This window comes from Salvelinus fontinalis, chromosome 2 (genome assembly GCF_029448725.1).
Source record: "Salvelinus fontinalis isolate EN_2023a chromosome 2, ASM2944872v1, whole genome shotgun sequence".
In the NCBI taxonomy this organism is placed as follows: domain Eukaryota; kingdom Metazoa; phylum Chordata; class Actinopteri; order Salmoniformes; family Salmonidae; genus Salvelinus; species Salvelinus fontinalis.
The window spans coordinates 33,332,348-33,352,594 of record NC_074666.1 but is presented as its reverse complement, the minus strand read 5'-3'; the positions used below and the strand labels follow the sequence as shown (position 1 = coordinate 33,352,594).

General features: G+C 42.5%; 1 protein-coding gene across 2 annotated transcripts in view; it reads right to left on the bottom strand.

Annotated features, from left to right (window-relative positions):
• Nucleotides 1–20,018, bottom strand: part of LOC129817355 (calmodulin regulator protein PCP4-like) — a 31,337-nt gene extending 11,319 nt beyond the window's left edge. Inside the window, exon 1 of one of the 2 annotated variants that reach the window (XM_055872511.1) lies at nucleotides 19,884–20,018. In XM_055872511.1, coding sequence (XP_055728486.1) covers nucleotides 19,884–19,892 — 9 coding nt within the window. In that variant the 5' untranslated portion in view covers nucleotides 19,893–20,018. The remainder of the gene's footprint in view (nucleotides 1–19,883) is intronic. The other variant, XM_055872501.1, reaches the window with a different exon arrangement.
• Nucleotides 20,019–20,247: the final 229 nt, after the last annotated feature.

The following is a 20,247-nucleotide window of genomic DNA, read 5'->3' as shown; positions in this document are numbered from 1 at the left end:
TCCCATTGAGCACATTTGGGACCTGTTGGATCGGAGGGTGAGGGCTAGGGCCATTCCCCCCAGAAATGTTCGGGAACTTGCAGGTGCCTTGGTAGAAGAGTGGGGTAACATCTCACAGAAAGAACTGGCAAATCTGCAGCTGGTGGCCACACCAGATACTGACTGTTACTTTTAATTTTGACCCCCATTTGTTCAGGGACACATTATTCTATTTCTGTTAGTCAAATGTCTGTGGAACTTGTTCAGTTTATGTCTCAGTTGTTGAATCTTCATGTTCATACAACTATTTACACATGTTAAGTTTGCTGAAAATAAACGCAGTTGACAGTGAGAGGACGTTTCTTTTTTTGCTGAGTTTATATACACACTTTTAGAACCACATATACCAAGCTCATGCTTATGCAACAGGCACCACTTTTTAGAGGCTAAAAGTTCACAAAAACTTTACATGTAGATACAGTAAAACATGTAAAACTCTACCTATTTATCTTTCTTTCAACATTTATTTTAAGAGCTTATATCCAAAATGCTATCTTTACCAATTTTTCACACATATATCTGGGTCTGGATCAGAGATTAAGAGATTGCGTTGGCCTCTGACCTCAGTGGCTGGATCTGTCTGTGGTGAACGCCTGTGGTTGCTGGTCACTCTGCCGACCATGTCGTGCTGACAGTCATTCAGGAGCATCATGGTGATACATTGAGACATCTGTCGCAACATTATGTCAGACTCTCACTGAACACGCCAACTTGACGTTCATCATTAAACACTGCACGCAGGCAAAGGCATAAAATACACAAACATAAACACAAGCAAAAACGAAAACAGATTCTCATGTTGGGCCACCAAGCAGCACAGCACAACCATTTCCAGAGATGCCACTGATTAGGAGTAGGAGATTGGAGAAAGAGGAACAACAACAGCAGCCATTGTCCACTCAGTCTATTACATAGTGTTTCACAGAGACTCAGGCCGTAATACGGCCAGTTAAACTGTGAGTGGGCACAGTTACTGCAGGAACTGCAGAGATAACAAGTCCATGGTGTTCATTCAGTTCAGTTCAGTCAGTTCCCAGTTGAGACAGGCATCATGGGCACAGTTTGGACTGAGGCACTGAGGAGCTGCTTGTCACGTCACGCTCCCAGTCCCGTATGTCAAAGCCGGAGAGCAAGCTTAACTAATGGGATGAGGGTGATGATGATGATGATAGTGATAATGATGATTATGTTTCCAGCACATAAGGCTGGTTTTTCTTAACATAGTTGAGCCATAAGTTATAGTGAGCACACAGCTCTGAGCTTAGGGAGGTGTTGGTAGATAACACAGAGCTGTGATTCCTTCTTACGCTCTCACACACACACACACCCCAAAGACGTAAGCAAGCATAAGACCCTGCCATCATCGGTCCCTTCCACAGGAGGTAAATTGCTGACGGGTGAATCGGTGAATCCCCAGGGCATGCCCAGCCCAGCCTGGTCCTATACTCGCATGCAGAGCTTGGCACGCACCACAGCGCAGTGCGTTAAACCTGGTGCCACCCAGAGGTCTGCACTCAGCACTCCAAAGCCCTTCAGCTTGACTCTTCAACCTATCTGTCTACCTGGCAAAGCCACCCAAAGTCATGCCAAACTGCTTCCTCTCACTGTACACCTTAACCCATTACTAGAGGTAGATGGGAGCTGGGTTACTGTATATGAGCCAAACCGCATTGCCTCAAGCTCACATTGATGGTCTGGATATATGATATAGAGCTGCCTTTATGGCATAGCTAGTATGTAACCTTAACAACGATGTGTTGTTGTGAAATGAAATATCATCAGTAGGCAGATAGAGACATTCCCTTCCTGCTGTTAGTTAATGTATTCATCTCAACTCTCATGAATAAACGGAGTCAAATTTCTGCTGTAGTTTAAACCTAGATCGGAACATCACTTCCTCTTTGATGTTAAACATGTATGTTTAACCATTGATATAATTTATTTAATAAAGCACGCCCTCACATCTCACAATGATGTGATGAAAGGGTGGTGTGGTAGTTAGGGGGTTGAATTAGTAAAATAAATAAATGTCTCCTCGCTGACGTTTCTGGGGCTATTTTGGGTGTTTCTGGCAGTTTGGTCTCTCCAGAGGTTCTCCACACTGCAGTCAGTGTCTATTAACTATTCAACAAGGAGGAGAGGAGACGCTAGGCAAACTAGGCCACAGATGACAATGTTGACGACTCAGCCCCAACCAACAGTTCTCAGCAGCCCTATCGTTGTGGGGTGTGCAGGGGATGGGACTCGGGAGCCGGAATGACAGTGTGGAAGACTGGCTACCACGGCTCAGAGGGATAGTAGGGAGGTGGGAGCTGAAGGGAAGCAGATTTCAGGTAGGATGGAACCGGCTACTGAGACAGGGTGATTCAGACTCAGACACTGGACTATGACATCTATGGTTCATAGCCACCAGAACTGTTACCAAAAATGTGCACTCAAGCTTAGTGGATTTTCTGCTGCAAAGCACCCATTGTGATTTGGTACTATACATGGACACTGAAATTGTATCCACCTAAGCATTGGGCGCTCTCCTAAGCTTATCTATGTACAGGCCCTACTGTGACGTGAGTAAAACATTTAAACGTGTTAACCCTCGCAAGGCTGCAGGCCCAGACGGCATCCCCAGACGCGTCCTCAGAGCATGCGCAGACCAGCTGGCTGGTGTGTTTACGGACATATTCAATCAATCCTTATCCCAGTCTGCTATTCCCACATGCTTCAAGAGGGCCACCATTGTTCCTGTTCCCAAGAAAGCTAAGGTAACTGAGCTAAACGACTACCGCCCCGTAGCACTCACTTCCGTCATCATGAAGTGCTTTGAGAGACTAGTCAAGGACCATATCACCTCCACCCTACCTGACACCCTAGACCCACTCCAATTTGCTTACCGCTCCAATAGGTCCACAGACGACGCAATCGCGACCACACTGCACACTGCCCTAACCCATCTGGACAAGAGGAATACCTATGTGAGAATGCTGTTCATCGACTACAGCTCAGCATTTAACACCATAGTACCCTCCAAACTCATCATCAAGCTCGAGACCCTGGGTCTCGACCCCGCCCTGTGCAACTGGGTACTGGACTTCCTGACGGGCCGCCCCCAGGTGGTGAGGGTAGGTAACAACATCTCCACCCCGCTGATCCTCAACACTGGGGCCCCACAAGGGTGCGTTCTCAGCCCTCTACTGTACTCCATGTTCACCCACGACTGCGTGGTCATGCACGCCTCCAACTCAATCATCAAGTTTGCGGACGACACTACAGTGGTAGGCATGATTACCAACAGCAACGAGACGGCCTACAGGGAGGAGGTGACGGCCCTCGGAGTGTGGTGTCAGGAAAATAACGTCACACTCAACGTCAACAAAACAAAGGAGATGATTGTGGACTTCAGGAAACAGCAGAGGGAGCACCCCCCTATCCACATCGACGGGACAGTAGTGGAGAGGGTAGTAAGTTTTAAGTTCCTCGGCGTACACATCACGGACAAACTGAATTGGTCCACCCACACAGACAGCGTTGTGAAGAAGGCGCAGCAGCGCCTCTTTAACCTCAGGAGGCTGAAGAAATTCGGCTTGTCACCAAAAGCACTCACAAACTTCTACAGATGCACAATTGAGAGCATCCTGTCGGGCTGTATCACCGCCTGGTACGGCAACTGCTCCGCCCACAACCGTAAGGCTCTCCAGAGGGTAGTGAGGTATGCACAACGCATCACTGGGGGCAAACTACCTGCCCTCCAGGACACCTACACCACCCGATGTCACAGGAAGGCCATAAAGATCATCAAGGACAACAACCACCCGAGCCAATGCCTGTTCACCCCGCTATCATCAAGAAGGCGAGGTCAGTACAGGTGCATCAAAGCAGGGACCGAGAGACTGAAAAACAGCTTCAATCTCAAGGCCATCAGACTGTTAAACAGCCACCACTAACATCGAGTGGCTGCTGCCAACATACTGACTCAACTCCAGCTCACTTTAATAATGGAAATTGATGGAAATTGATCAAAAATGTATCACTAGCCACTTTAAACAATGCCACTTAATATAATGTATATGTAGATACTGTACTCTATATCATCTACTGCATCTTTCCATCTTTATGTAATACATGTATCACTAGCCACTTTAAACTATACACTTTTATGTTTACATACCCTACATTACTCATCTCATATGTATATACTGTACTCAATACCATCTACTGCATCTTGCCTATGCCGTTCTTTACCATCACTCATTCATATATCTTTATGTACATATTCTTTATCCCTTTACACTTGTGTGTATAAGGTAGTAGTTGTGGAATTGTTAGGTTAGATTACTCGTTGGTTATTACTGCATTGTCGGACTAGAAGCACAAGCATTTCGCTACACTCGCATTAACATCTGCTAACCATGTGTATGTGACAAATAAAATTTGATTTGATTTGAAATAATCGCTGGAATCCTGTCAAGTGTCCATCTACCTTGAAGGGTAGTGCTAGAATGCCTACTCGTTAAGCAGACGCACAGAAGCCAAGTTTAGAGGATAGAGGATGTCCATGTTGGAATGGGATGGCATAATGGTAATTGTCTTCCTCTCATGCGTTAATGCTCTGGTGTTGGAGGGCACAGTTAAGGCATTCAACTTTACATTTAAGTCATTCAGCACACATTCTTATCTAGAACAACTTATAGAAGGGAGTGCATACATTTTCACACTGGTCACCCTTGGGAACCGAACTGGCGCTGCAAGTGCCATGCTCTACCAAGTGAGCCACACAGGCTTGACTCATCCATCTATCCAGAATCTGAAGCTGACATCGTCATTATTAGATACAGACAAGGTCAGCGGTGCCCCTGAGAGAAGGAAAGTTAGGGGACGACCTTGGTGGTAGGAGTGACCGTGGGAGAGACTATTTTGAGATGGCCTCCTCTTCGTGACAGTGTTAAGTGACAGTTGTTGAACTTTAGTTCATTCTCTCCGGCATTGCATTTAGCTGTTTGTTAATATCAGCATAGAAGTCAATTGAGTAGATTCTGCCTCTGCTCTTCACTTCACTTTAGACCTGGGAATGTTGCCTATGTTCATTCAGTCTGCACACTGACTCATATAACAAAGGAGAGTGGAATTTTGCAATGACAATAACAAGGCTTCAGACTTAGGTATGAACATCATAATTCCAGATACTGTCTGAGTATAATGTAAGTTCTTTATGTTTGTCTTTCCGTCCATACTTTCTGGAATGTTCAGATTCTGTATTACTGTCTTTGTATAAAAGGTAATTATCATTCCATGCGTTGCCATGGTAAACATTGCAGGACGGAAAATCTTGTAGAGACAGACAATCCAGCAAGACATGAATCTCTAATTATATAAGAGGGACCTAGTGACATGTGAGTGCTGTGCTTCTAGTGGGCCACTCATTCCAACTCAGGTACTTCCATTGACATCCAATCTGCCCTAGCTGCCACTCCATGATGTGTTAACAGAACCTTCCTTCCCTCACTGACCTCTATGTGTTGTACTAACTACAGTACTCATTATCAGACAGACAGGAAGTAGCAGTTTTCTCCCTGCTGGAAAAACCGGAGCAAAACTAATGATACAACAGCATGGTTTCCTCATAAAACCTTAACACGCATTAGACAGACTCCAGGGCTCTCTCTCTCAGCACACATCCAACAACGTGCAGAACATCTTTCAGCAGCACATCTGTATATACAAGCGTCTCAGAGTAGGAGCGCTGATTTACAGTAGTATCAGTTTTGCCTTTTAGATTCTAATGAATGGACCTGATCCTGGATCAGCACTCCTACTCTGAGATGTTTAATGAATACAGGCCCAGAAGACATGACGGCTGTTGTCTACACTGTATTTCTATTAGGATGAGTAATCATAATGAGAAGTTGATCCATACAGTCAATCCTGTCCCTCAGTCCTAGCTCGAGGACATATACAGTAAGTGTAATCCTTTGGCATCACGTGGAATGTGTTACGAAAGCATCATAAAAACAATGGGATATTAGATGTTTAGGCGTTGTTATGTTACTTTATTGAGATTAATGCTGAATGAGACTAAAACAAATGTCCTGAGACTGACTGTTATGAGAAACTGGAGCTCAGATGCTAACCTCTCTTTATGATTCTCTCTGAGACATGCAAAACTGGGTTCAAATAACTGGTTTTCTTTCAATACTTTAGCTGTGCTTGATTGAGTTTGCCAAATATATGGGTCTGGCGCAATGGAACAAATGGAATAGTTCCAAAAGTGCATACTTTAGTCCCATCTGACATACCTGGCAGGCTAAGTCTAACAATCAAAGTATTTGAAAGATCTTAAATACAATGCTTAAATGTGTTTGCAGTGTAAAGCTTACTACAAGCTCTACGCAGATGCAAGATTCGGGGTGTTGCAATGTTGTTTTTAATACCAAAAGGGGCATCTTCTTGTAAATACTCCAGCATTCAAAACACATTTTTACTACCTGAAAATTGAGACATGCCGTATCATTCCTTCCGCAGCTGTGGGGGCAGTGTTGTCGCTTGATTGATTTATCTGATCTAAAGGCTATATAGGCTATTCATCAAAGTAGCGTATTTTGCATTGATAACCAAATATAATCTCAGCGACTGTTCAAACTGTAAACCAAAACATCCAGAATCCACCCAAAAAGGTATTTTGTTTAGAGGTAATAAATAGTGATTACAGGCTATTGTGAAATGGGAGAACCTGCTGTAGCCAGCTAGTAAGCCATGTGCTTTTTCTCCAGGATCAAAACATGATGATGTTCTATTTTTATCTGATATGGGAATAAATACAGTCATGGCCAAAAGATTTTAGAATGACACAAATAATAATTTTCACAAAGTCTGCTGCCTCAGTTTGTATGACGGCAATTTGCATATACTCCAGAATGTTATGAAGAGTTATCAGATGAATTGCAATCAATTACAAAGTCCCTCTTTGCCATGCAAATGAACTGAATCCCACAAAAACATTTCCACTGCATTTCAGCCCTGCCACAAAAGGACCAGCTAACATCATGTCAGTGATTCTCTCGTTAACACAGGTGTGAGTGTTGACGAGGACAAGGCTGGAGATCACTCTGTCATGCTGATTGAGTTTGAATAACAGACTGGAAGCTTCAAAAGGTGGGTGGTGCTTGGAATCATTGTTCTTCCTCTGTCAACCATGGTTACCTGCAAGGAAACACGTGCCGTCATCATTGCTTTGCACAAAAAGGGCTTCACAGGCAAGGATACTGCTGCCAGTAAGATTGCACCCAAATCAACCATTTGTCGGATCATCAAGAACTTCAAGGAGAGCGGTTCAATTGTTGTGAAGAAGGCTTCAGGGCACCCAAGAAAGTCCAGCAAGCGCTAGGAAAGTCTCCTGAAGTTGATTCAGCTGCGGGATCGGGGCACCACCAGTACAGAGCTTGCTCAGGAATGGCAGCAGGCAGGTGTGAGTGCATCTGCACGCACAGTGCGGCGAAGACTTTTGGAGGATGGCCTGGTGTCAAGAAGGGCAGCAAAGAAGCCACTTCTCTCCAGGAAAAACATCAGGGACAGACTGATATTCTACAAAAGGTACAGGGATTGGACTGCTGAGTGCTGGGGTAAAGTCATTTTCTCTGATGAATCCCCTTTCCGATTGTTTGGGGCATCCGGAAAAAAGCTTGTCCGGAGAAGACAAGGTGAGCGCTACCATCAGTCCTGTGTCATGCCAACAGTAAAGCATCCTGAGACCATTCATGTTTGGGGTTGCTTCTCAGCCAAGGGAGTGGGCTCACTCACAATTTTGCCTAAGAACACAGCCATGAATAAAGAATGGTACCAACACATCCTCCGAGAGCAACTTCTCCCAACCATCCAGGAACAGTTTGGTGACGAACAATGCCTTTTCCAGCATGATGGAGCACCTTGCCATAAGGCAAAAGTGATAAATAAGTGGCTCGGGAAACAAAATAACGATATTTTGGGTCCATGGCCAGGAAACTCCCCAGACCTTAACCTCTCTAGGGTATGTGAGACGGTAGCGTCCCACCTCTTCAACAGCCAGTGAAACTGCAGGGCGCCAAATTCAAAACAACAGAAGCCCCAAATTAAAATTCCTCGAACATACATGTATTTTACACCATTTTAAAGATACACTTGTTGTAAATCCAGCCACAGTGTCCGATTTCAAAAAGGCTTTACGACGAAAGCAAACCAAATGATTATGTTAGGTGAGTGCCTATTCACAGAATAACACAGCCATTTTTCCAGCCAAAGAAAGGATTCACAAAAAGCTGAAATACAGATAAAATGAATCACTAACCTTTGATGATCTTCATCAGCTGACACTCATAGGACTCCATGTTACACAATACATATATGTTTTGTTCTGTAAGGTTCATATTTATATCCAAAAATCTGAGTTTACATTGGCGCCTTACGTTCAGAAGTTCCAAAACATCCTTTGATTTTGCAGAGAGCCACATCAATTTACAGGAATACTCATAATAAACATTGCTAAAAGATACAACTGTTATGCATGGAATTTTAGATGCACTTCTCCTTAACTCTTGACGCTAGGGGTCAGATTATTATTTATTTTTTAAATAACGTTCCCACGGTAAACGACTATTTCTCAGGTCCAGGTCGTAGAATATGCATATAATTGACAGATTAGTATTGTCTGTGATATTGTCTGTGAGTATAACAAAACTGATTCTGCAGGCGAAAACCTGAGAAAATCTAACCCGGAAGTGATATATATATATTTTTTAATCTGTGTTTCCTGGCCCGTCTTTCTTCCATTTAAAGGGGTATCAACCAGATTCCTTTTCCAATGGCTTCCTCAGGCTGTGACCAGGCTTTAGACAAAGTTTCAGGCTTTTATTTTGAAAAATTAGCGAGATCTTTCAAAACTAGTTAGGTGTCCTCAGATTAGTTCCTGCGCGCGAGAGGGTAGCGCTCCATTTTCTTTTTCTCTCTTGAGTAGGTTACGGTCCGGTTGAAATATTATCGATTATGTTTGTTAAAAACAACCTGAGGATTGATTATAAAAAACATTTGACATGTTTCTACGTCCATTACGGATACTTTTTGGAATTTTAGAACGGAACAAGGCTTTGGTTTTCTGAACATAACGCGCAAACCAAATGGCGTATTTTTGTTATATAAGTAATATTTAACGAAATATTCAGCGGTTGTTTAGGAAAATGATCCCGTAAAAGGGATCCATAGTGCAGAGAAGTTAATGCAACCGCTGTGTCAGATTTCAAAAAAGCTTTACGGAAAAAGCAAACCATGCAATAATCTGAGTCGGCGCTCAGAGGCCAATCAAGACACAAATATATCCGCCATATTATGCAGTCAACAAAAATCATAAATAGCATTATAAATCTTCACTTACCTTTGCTGATCTTCGTCGGAATGCACTCCCAGGACTCCCACTTCCACAAGAAATGTTCGTTTTATTCGGTAATGTCCATCATTTATGTCCAAATAGTTACTTTTGTTAGCGCGTTTGGTAAACAAATCCAAAGTCATGAAGCGCGTTCACTAAAAGCAGACAAAATGTCAAAAAGTTCCGTAACAGTCAGTAGAAACATGTCAAACGATGTATTGAATCAATTCTTAGGATGTTTTTAACAAAATTCTTCAATAATGTTCCAACCGGAGAATTCCTTTGTCTTCAGAAAAGCAAATGTAACGGGAGCAAACTCTCATGTGAACGCGCAGGGTCAGCTCGTGGCTGCTGGCAGACCTCTGACTCATTCCACTCTCATTCGCCCCCACTTCACAGTAGAAGCATTAGATAAGGTTCTAAACACTGTTGACATTTAGTGGAAGCCTTAGGAAGTGCAACATTACCAATATCCCACTGTATCTTCAATAGGAGCTGAGTTGAAAATCGACCAACCTCAGATTTCCACTTCCTGGTTGGATTTCTTCTCAGGTTTTTGCCTTCCATATGAGTTCTGTTATACTCACAGACATCATTCAAACAGTTTTAGAAACTTCAGAGTGTTTTCTATCAAAATCTACTAATAATATGCATATTCTAGCTTTTATGGCTTTGTAGCAGGCCGTTTACTCTGGGCATGCATTTCATCCGGACGTGAAAATACTGCCCCCTACCCCAAAGAAGTTAATCCCATTGAGAACTTGTGGTCAATCCTCAAGAGGCGGGTGGACAAACAAAAACCCACAAATTCTGAAAAACTCCAAGCATTTATTATGCAAGAATGGGATGCCATCAGTCAGGATGTGGCCCAGAAGTTAATTGACAGCATGCCAGGGCAGATTGCAGAGGTCTTGAAAAAGAAGGGTCAACACTGCAAATATTGACTCTTTGCATCAACTTCATGTAATTGTCAATAAAAGCCTTTGACACTTATGAAATGCTTGTAGTTATACTTCAGTATTCCATAGTAACATCTAACAAAAATATCTAAAGACACTGAAGCAGCAAACTTTGTGAAAATTAATATTTGTGTCATTCTCAAAACTTTTGGCCACGACTGTACACAAGCAGCATATCAAACTGGGATAATATTTTAGGTTACACTAGCAAGTATAAGTATATTTACCAGGGCATACACTAAATTACTAAAAGTATGTGGACACCTGCTTAGCGAACATCTCAATACAAAATCACAGGCATTAATATGGAGTTGGTCCCCCCTTTGCTGCTATAAAAGCCTCAACTCTTCTGGGAAGGCTTTCCACTAGATGTTGGAACATTGCTACTTCCATTCAGCCACAAGAGCATTAGTGAGGTCGGGCACTGATGGTGGGCGATTAGGCCTGGCTCGCAATCGGTGTTCCAATTCATCCCAAAGGTGTTCGATGGGGTTGAGGTCAGGGCTCTGTGCAGGCCAGTCAAATTCTTCCACACCGATCTCGACAAACCATTTCTGTATGGACCTCGCTTTATGCACGGGGGAATTGTCATGCTGAAACAGGAAAGGGCATTCCCCAAACTGTTGCCATAAAGTTGGAAGCACAGAATTGTCTTGAAAGTCATTGTATGCTGTAGCCTTAAGATTTCCCTTCACTGGAAGTAAGGGGCCTAGCCCGAACCATGAAAAACAGCCCCAGACCATAATTCCTCCTCCACCAAACTTTACAGTTGGCACTATGCATTCAGGCAGGTAGCATTCTCCTGACATCCGCCAAACCAATTTCGTCCGTCGTTTCCGCTGCTCCAGAGTCCAATGGTGGCGAGCTTTACACAACTCCAGTCAATGCTAGACATTGCGCATGGTGATCTTAGGCTTGTGTGCAGCTGCTCGGCCATGGAAACCCATTTCATGAAGCTCCCGACGAACAGTTCTTATGCTGGCGTTGCTTCCAGAGGCAATTTGGAACTCGGTAGCCACTTCGCGGCTGAGCCGTTGTTGCTCCTAGACGTTTCCACTTCACAATAATAGCACTTACAGTTGACTGGGGCAGCTCTAGCAGGGCAGACATTTGACGAACTGACTTGTTGGAAAGGTGTCACCCTATGACGGTGCCATGTTGAAAGTCACTGAACTCTTCAGTGAGGCCATTCTACTGCCAATGTTTGTCGATGGAGATTGAATGGCTGTGTGCTATTGCCACCTTGACAATGGGTGTTGGACCGGCGACGATATAATGTTACCAAAAGGTGTCCTCTACTCCAAAAATCCCACTCCACCCACCTGCATGCATGCACATAGATCAACGAAGTGAAACTTGAAGTAACCTTTAATAATTGCTAGAAATTCAATGTGCCTCCTCTCCTTCTCCTGGTGTCTGTCCCCATCCCACACCTCTGATGTTAGCCCTATGTTGTGGACCAGGTTATGGGGAGTGCACAGCAGACAGGGATCAGACCCTACATCAGACAATTTAGCTGGATTACAGATCATTTTAGCATAATCTCTGCTCATTGTGAGGGACGATTAGGGTCAGAGTGTGGCATCGTGATTCACAATGAGCACTGAATAATTCTGAACCAGGACCATGTATCACCAGCGTAATGTTGCATGTTTCGTACACCGTGAAGTATTACATAAGGACAACATAATGGACTGATCTGAGGACTGTGACCAATTTCAATTTGAGAGAAACATATGATTTAAAAAAATATATATCTATGCACTCTGTCAGATACCAGTTAGTCATTCAGAAGAGATTATACAAATTAATATGACATTTCCACTAACAGATTAACTAAAAAATATTGTTCAGGTCAAAAACAACAAAAAATTTACTTTGGCTAATTTCCTCAGACTTCCATTGACTGAATTGGTGCCTAAATCTGTCGAACAGGCACTTCTGAGCTGAATTTAATTCACTCTTTCTGACTTTCATCAGTAGAAACGAGGGTAAAAAGGACACAAAGAGACACTATTCATCCCTACCTCCTTCGCCTCTGCTACACTGACCTTTTTACACTAATTGGTAGCAACCTTCTCTCATTCTCCTTTTCCATTGATGTAGAAAGGCGAGAGTGAAGAGAGGGCCTGGTGGTCCACCTCTGATGATGAAACAGAGGGCTTTGCTAAGTAGGCACCAAGGCCACCATGCAGTTCCTTGATGTTAAATTGTTGGATGCAGTTCCATATTGGACTCTTTGTCTGATGCATTGCCATTACTTAGACAGAGCATCAGTAGGTTAAGATTTAAATAATACTATTTTCAAATAGAGTATGTTATGAAATTGTTTAAGTTTCTATATCATAGCAATGTAATAAAATATGGCAAAATCAAGTTATATACCTCTGTTAGTTGATCATAGCATGCATGATTGATGGTTTTTGAATCAATGAACCATTTCCTTATTATTCTGCATCTACTGTACACAAATCCATATGAATGGCATACTTCAGTACTTGTCATCTTAACCTACACTGACAACTCACATGGAAAACACCAAACCACTGGACCATGCTCTCAAAGCTAATCAAACAAGGCTGACTGCACCCTGTTTTTAAGCCTGGAGGCGACACTGGCTGTGCTGCGCCTTTCTGTCTATATATCTACCAATCTATCTGCATCCCTTCCCATCTCTCTTCATCTACTTTATCTATCTGCCTGCCCGATCACAATCGACGACTAACTCAGAGACATTGGTAAGGTTTATTTACAGCACGTTAAGCGTCTGTTGGTTGGGTCCCCCAAGTCTCTACAGGGATAGAACATTCTGGATCATCTACCCATCTTCTTAATCACACTGCACCTTCACTGTGGAGGCAGCGTTTTATCACATCGTGTTTCATAATTTCATAATGACATCACGCTCAACGTACTAAAATGCTTGTTTTTACCCCAAAATAAATTTTAAGGCAATAGAACAAACAGTGTTGTGATTTGTTGCCATTGCGAAGAGGCTGTAAAATGAAACAAGTGAGTGTCTCATCAACACGACAGATATCATGGCTGTTGAATGAGCCTGACCTGTCTAAATCTGAATGTGACAGGACGGGATAGATACACCGCACCACAGACGGAACCAAATCTCCACCCGAGCGGATTTACATAATCCTGCATGCAACAAAAAGATATTGAACAAATCTGCTTAATATCTGAGTATTTGTGGAGAGCATTACAATCTAGCCTGTTGACAGAAGGACGGTCGCTTGTCTCTAAATGTGGAGATAATGTGGATTTAGGGCCCGGGTTCTAATGCTATCGCCAGAGGCCTGACACAAGGCCTTAATGCATGTACAGATGCAGTTACAAATAATACACAGGCGTATACTTAAGAAATTACCCACCTGCTATTCAAGATCACAGATGGCTCCTAAAGCCCCCAGCCAGGAGGCTGCAGCGTGGACGGTTGCGATGTGTTTAAAAGACACTGAGACCAAGCAATTCTTCAGGCTCTGGCTGAGACTGGGAGCAGGGTGTGTGACTGGTTTATGATTGCATGTGATTCTTTCTCTGATTATCTCCCACCCTCCCACATACACCGTGCGCACCACCACTTTTCTACTCCACACATGCATAGTCTGATTATATAACCCTGTAGTAACCCAATACTGGGCCCCATCTTGACTGGTTACCTGCACATTGTTTGGAACACATCGTCATTCCATACCAGTGTCTTCATACTGGGCACAAACTGGTGAGTATATTTGTATATTTGGGCCTATTTATAGCCCCATAGGTAGAAACTTTGTGTGAAAGTAAATGGGTGGTGGGGTGGGAGGTGAGCTAGTGGGGACTATTGGCATTGATTTCCATTTAATTATGTATTCACAGAGCCCCTCTAAAGCCTTGGCCTTGATTCTTTATGGGCATATAAATCCATCATGGAGATGGGAAGCTAGTGAATGTCTTGTGTGCTGCAAGATCTCACTTTGTAATGTCTTATTAAATCACATTTTATTTGTCACTTGCTTCGTAAACAACAGGTGTAGACTAACATTGAAATGCTTACTTACGGGCCCTTCCCAACAGTGTAAAGATATATTTTTTCAATAATAACACACGGAACAAATACACAATGAGTAACAATAACTTAGCTATATACACGGCGTACCAGTACTGAGTCAATGTGCAGGGGTACAAGATAATTGAGGTAGATATGTACATATAAGTAGGGGTAGAGTGATCTTATTTATAAGATCCTGTGTTCATGCAGTACCATAGAAACCTATATAAACCATGAGCAGGGGGAATCATTGTCAGATGGGTGCTCTGCGACGTACAGTATGATCTCATACCTCAGTGTATTTTGTATTTGTATTTATTATGGATCCCCATTAGCTACTCTTCCTGGGTTCCAACATAGTCAAGGAAGTTTATACATTTTTTAAAGAATTACAATACAATCACAGATTTGTGTGTGTGCGTGTGTGTGTGTGTGTGTGTGTGTGTGTGTGTGTGTGTGTGTGTGTGTGTGTGTGTGTGTGTGTGTGTGTGTGTGTGTGTGTGTGTGTGTGTGTGTGTGTGTGTGTGTGCGTGCGTGTGTGTGTATGCATATATCTGTGCCAATATTTGTGTTGCTTCACAGTCCTCGCTGTTGCATAAAGCAATTTTTAAAATCTGTTTTACAAATCTAATTTTACTTCTTGCGTCAGTTACTTGATGTGGAATAGAGTTCCATGTAGTCGTGGCTCTATGTAGTACTGTGTGCCTCCCATAGCCTGTTCTGGACTTGGGGACTGTGAAGAGACCTCTAGTGGCATGTCTTGTGGGGTATGCATGGGTGTCCAAGCTGTGTGCCAGTAGTTTAGACAGACAGCTCGGTGCATTCAACATGTCAACACATCTCATAAATAAAAGTAATGATGAAGTCAATTTATCCTCCACTTTCAGTCAGGAGAGATTGACATGCATATTATTAATATTAGTTCTCTGTGTACATCCAAGGGCCAGCCGTGCTGCCCTGTTCTGAGCCAATTGCAATTTTCCTAAGTCCTTATTTGTGGCACTTGACTACACGACTGAACAGTAGTCAAGGTGCTACAAATCTAGGGCCTGTATGTAGGACCTGTCTTGTTGATAGTGTTGTTAATAAAGCGATGCTCTGCCTTCTTATAGACAGACTTCTCCCCATCTTAGCTACTACTGCATCAATATGTTTTGACCATGACAGTTTACAATCTAGGGTTACTTCAAGCAGTTTAGTCATCTCAACCTGCTCAATTTCCACATTATTTTTTACAAGATTTAGTTGAGGTTTAGAATTTAGTGAGTGTTTTGTTCCAAATACAATGCTTTTAGTTTTAGAAATATTTAGGGCTAACTTTTCCTTGCTACCCACTCTGAAACTAACTGCAGCTCTTTGTTGAGTGTTGCAGTCATTTTAGTCGCTGTAGTAGCTGACGTGTATAGTGTTGAGTCATCCACATACAAAGACACTCTGGCTTTACTCAAAGTCAGTGACATGTCGCTAGTAAAAATTTAAAAAAGCAAGGGGCCTAAACAGCTACCCTGGGGAATTGCTGATTCTAACTGGATTATATTTGAGAGGCTTCCATTAAAGAACACCCTCTGTGTTCTGTTAGACAAGTAACTCTTTATCCACATTATAGCAGGGGGTGTAAAGCCATAACACATAAGTTTTTCCAGCAGCAGACTATGATCGATAATGTCAAAAGTTGCACTGAAGTCTAACAAGACAGTCCCCACAATCACTTTATCATCAATTTCTCTCAGCCAATCATCAGTCATTTGTATAAGTGCTGTGCTTGTTGAGTGTCCTTCCCTATAAGCACACTGAACTTCTGTTGTCAATTAGTTTACTGTGAAATAGCATTGTATCTGGTCAAACACCATTTTTTCCAGAAGTTTACTAAGGGTTGGTAACAGGCTGATTGGTTGGCTATTTGAGCCATTAAAGGGGGCTTTACTATTCTTGGGTAGCGGAATGACTTTGGCTTCCATCCAGGCCTGAGAGCACACGCTCTCTAGTAGGCTTAAAATTAAGATGTGGCAAAAAGGAGTGGCAATATCGTCTGCTATTATCCTCAGTAATTTTCCATCCAGATTGTCAGACCCCAGTGGCTTGTCATTGTTGATAGACAACAATAATTTTTTTCACCTCTTCCACACTGACTATACGGAATTCAAAAGTACAATTCATGTCTTTCATAATTGTCATCACAAGTATATTTTGGTTGATGTCGACTTAATGTTGCACTAAAGACCGGTAGCTAACACAACTAGAAAGCCAATCCAAAACCCAGGTGTGTTATGTGTTTTCTACTCAATGTGTTTTATTTGTATTTTATTTTATTTAACTAGGCAAGTCAGTTAAGAACTAATTATTATTTTACGATGACGGCCTACCCCGGCCAAACCCTCCCCTAACCCGGACGACGCTGGGCCAATTGTGCACCGTCCTATGGGACATCGAATCAAGGCTAGTTGTGATACAGCCCGGGACGGAACCAAGGTAGTGTAGTGATGCCTCGAGCACTGAGATACAGTGTCTTAGACCGCTGCGCCACTCGGGATCCCACTGGGTAGGGTTGCCTGGGAAGGCTTCCCTCACACACACACTGAGGCAGCCACTGACCGAGCCTCTCCATTGGACCACCTATCCAGGCAGAATGTGTACCAGGAGAGAGGGGGGGCAGCTGTAGAGAGAGGAGGGGGCAGCTGTTGAGGGGGGGGGGGGGGGGCTGCTGTAGAGCTAAGAAGACTAGCCTCATCTGCCACTACCGCGGCCAGCCAGTCTGTCTGTCTATCTGTCTGTCTGTCTCTCTCTGTCTCTCTCTCTGTCTGTCTCTCTCCCTGTCTGGCTCTCTCTGTCTGTCTGTCTCTTCTTCTCTGTCTCTCTCGGCCAACTGCTGCTGGGTTCCATTGACAGAAAGCAATTGTGTTGTGCGAGGACAACTGTACTAGCCTATACACCGGGCAAGCGACCCCAAAAGATGCAGCTCAATTGTTTCTAAGATTGGCCCATTGTTCTGAGGGAACGAGACAGTGATAAGGTCCCAGATTGGGAGCCTCACTTATTTCCATTTCCCCCTGCTCTGCGCATGCAGTGACAGAACAGAATGTGTTATTGCAATGGGTCAGCGGTATGCCTTGAATTATTCAGTGACTGTAGGATGTGCTCTTTTCAAGCGCTCAGTGCAGTGTTTGCATATACTGGATTCTGGGATGGCTTGTTCTGTTTTCTCTAGCAGTGTAATAAGCACAGAGATCACTTGCCTTCAGCTGAGACATGATGGTTATAGACATGGTTTTATGGCTTAACTGAACTGACTGATGCATTCGGTTGATTGGCAGACTTTGTGTCTAGGTCAATATCACTCCCGCTTCAACTAACACATATACTATTCATGCTGGATTAAGCATTCATTTACATGTCATAGCTCAACAATCTTGTTTATCAAAGGATTCTCACACAGGTAGAATATTCCCTTATGTAGGCCTCTCTCTCTCTAAGTAGGTCTGCCTACTTCAAATGCAAAATATTAAATGAGAAGACGACATGATTGAGTAGGCCTTCACAGTATGACAACAACCGTTAAATAAAGACTGCATAAAACATTTTGACTATGTATGGCTCTTACAGCAACAGCGGCCATTAGACAACCCGCTTTCAATTTCCCGGAATATTTGTATTTTGCGCGCGGAACACCTGGAGCGGAATGCTGGTTTGTTCTTCGGTGATTTCTGCTAGATTAGAGGCCATATGAAACTGTACCCATTCAACAAAAGTCTTCAGTTATTATGTAACCACATAAATTCATGTTTCCTCTTGTCATTGGGTTAATTGACACAGTTTATAATCCTAGTATGTCCTCACTTTTAAGTATAGAGTTAGTCAGATGATTTATGGTTTTGTCTTCTAACAATACATTAAAATCATAATGCACCAGAAAACAAATGTGGAGCTGCTGCTGCTGCTGGGCTGCAACCTGGACTAGAGGGTAGACGTAACATAGTAAAAGTAAATCTGTTTCCCTCCATTTAGTATGCTATGTTAGGTTTTGTATGGTATGTATTCATTTGTGGATATCTTTCATCCATTTCGTATTATTTGTTACGAATTACAATTTGTATGATATCCCACTGGGCTCAGACGTCAGTTCAACGTATAATTTGATTTACATTTGGTTGAGTTGTCAACTAATGTGATTTCAACGTGATATAAACATTTTTTTGTGTTATATGCCTACCTGTCCACCTTGACCAACTACACTCCTTTCATTTTTGCCTTAAAAAATTACTCAGGATCGGTGTCCCTTCCACAAGACGATTGAGCTAATGTAGGCTAATGCGATTAGCATGAGGTTGTAAGCAACAACAACATTTCCCAGGACATAAACATATCTGATATTGGCAGAAAGCTTAAATTCTTGCTTATCTAACTGCACTGTCCAATTTACAGTAGCTATTACAGTGAAAGAATAACATGCTATTGTTTCAGGAGAGTACACAATTTTTTTAATGAAAAGTTATTAATAAAACAAATTAGGCACATTTGGGGAGTTTTGATACAACATTTTGAACAGAAATACAATGGTTCATTGGATCAGTCAAACTTTGCACATACACTGCTGCCATCTAGTGGCCAAAATTTAAATTGCACCTGGTCTCAAAATAATACATTATGGCCTTTCTCTTGCAATTCAAAGATGGTACAAAAAAATACAAAAGAACAGTTGGTGTTTTCTTTGTATTATCTTTTACCAGATGCATTGTGTTATATTCTCCTACATTCCTTTCACATTTCCACAAACTTCAAAGTCTTTCCTTTCAAATGTTACCAAGAATATGGATATCCTTGCTTCAGGTCATGAGCTACATGCAGTTCGATTTGGGTATGTCATTTTAGGCAACATTTTTTTTTAAAGGGGCAGCTCCTTAAGAGGTAAAAGTAACCTTCTGTTTTAGGTAACCGTAACAAATGTGATATACTGTATTATACTATTTTGAGCATCCTGGATTTACGTTTCCTATGTTACGTCTAGTCTATGAGACCAGGTCTGGAATTGTGTTTACTTTAAGGTGTCTACCCTACAAAGATAAGCACGCAGGCTACATTTCCAAAGCTATATTTCCAAAGCATGCATCATTGTATAAATAAACTAAACAAAAAATTCCACGTAAGGACAAAAATTACGAGTGGTTGTTCAGAGAGGACCGTTTTGGGTTGGTTTACCGGGAGTTGGATAATAAATAATTTTAGATCGGCTGGACTTCACTGACACTTGCTTATATTCCAGCGAAACGTTTACTATCGTTGCCATAGCAGAAACTACAAACAATTTATTTTATTTCACGCTGTATCCTAATTGGCTACTTTGACACGATTTGTTTGCGCTCCGTTTGAATACTGAAATTAGCAGCACCAGACTATCCATAGATTCGTTTATTAGCCTCCGCTATTATGATAGCGATAATTGAAATAAAGAAGGTACACCTACCTCACTCATGATTCCTAAGTGTTGTAGTGTGGCAGCTAGGATGATTCCAGTATTTGATATACAGTTGATGTACAGTTGTCACTGGTACGAAGTCCTGTCCACGATGCCTTGGATCCGTTATAGAGGGGAGGCTTTATACTACGTGAGTAAATCTTACATGTCATCACGTTTCCATTAAACCAATAGGAATGCCGTCGGCACTATCTCAAATCACCACTCAGAGCTAAAACATGCTTTATAGTCGCACGTATAGGCAGCATTATCAAGTTATTGTCACCTCAGCTGATTGTTAGATTAAACAAACCAATACCACTTCTGTTGGCACAGCAGAGTGTAGACTACACATCAAAGCTACCCAGGTGTT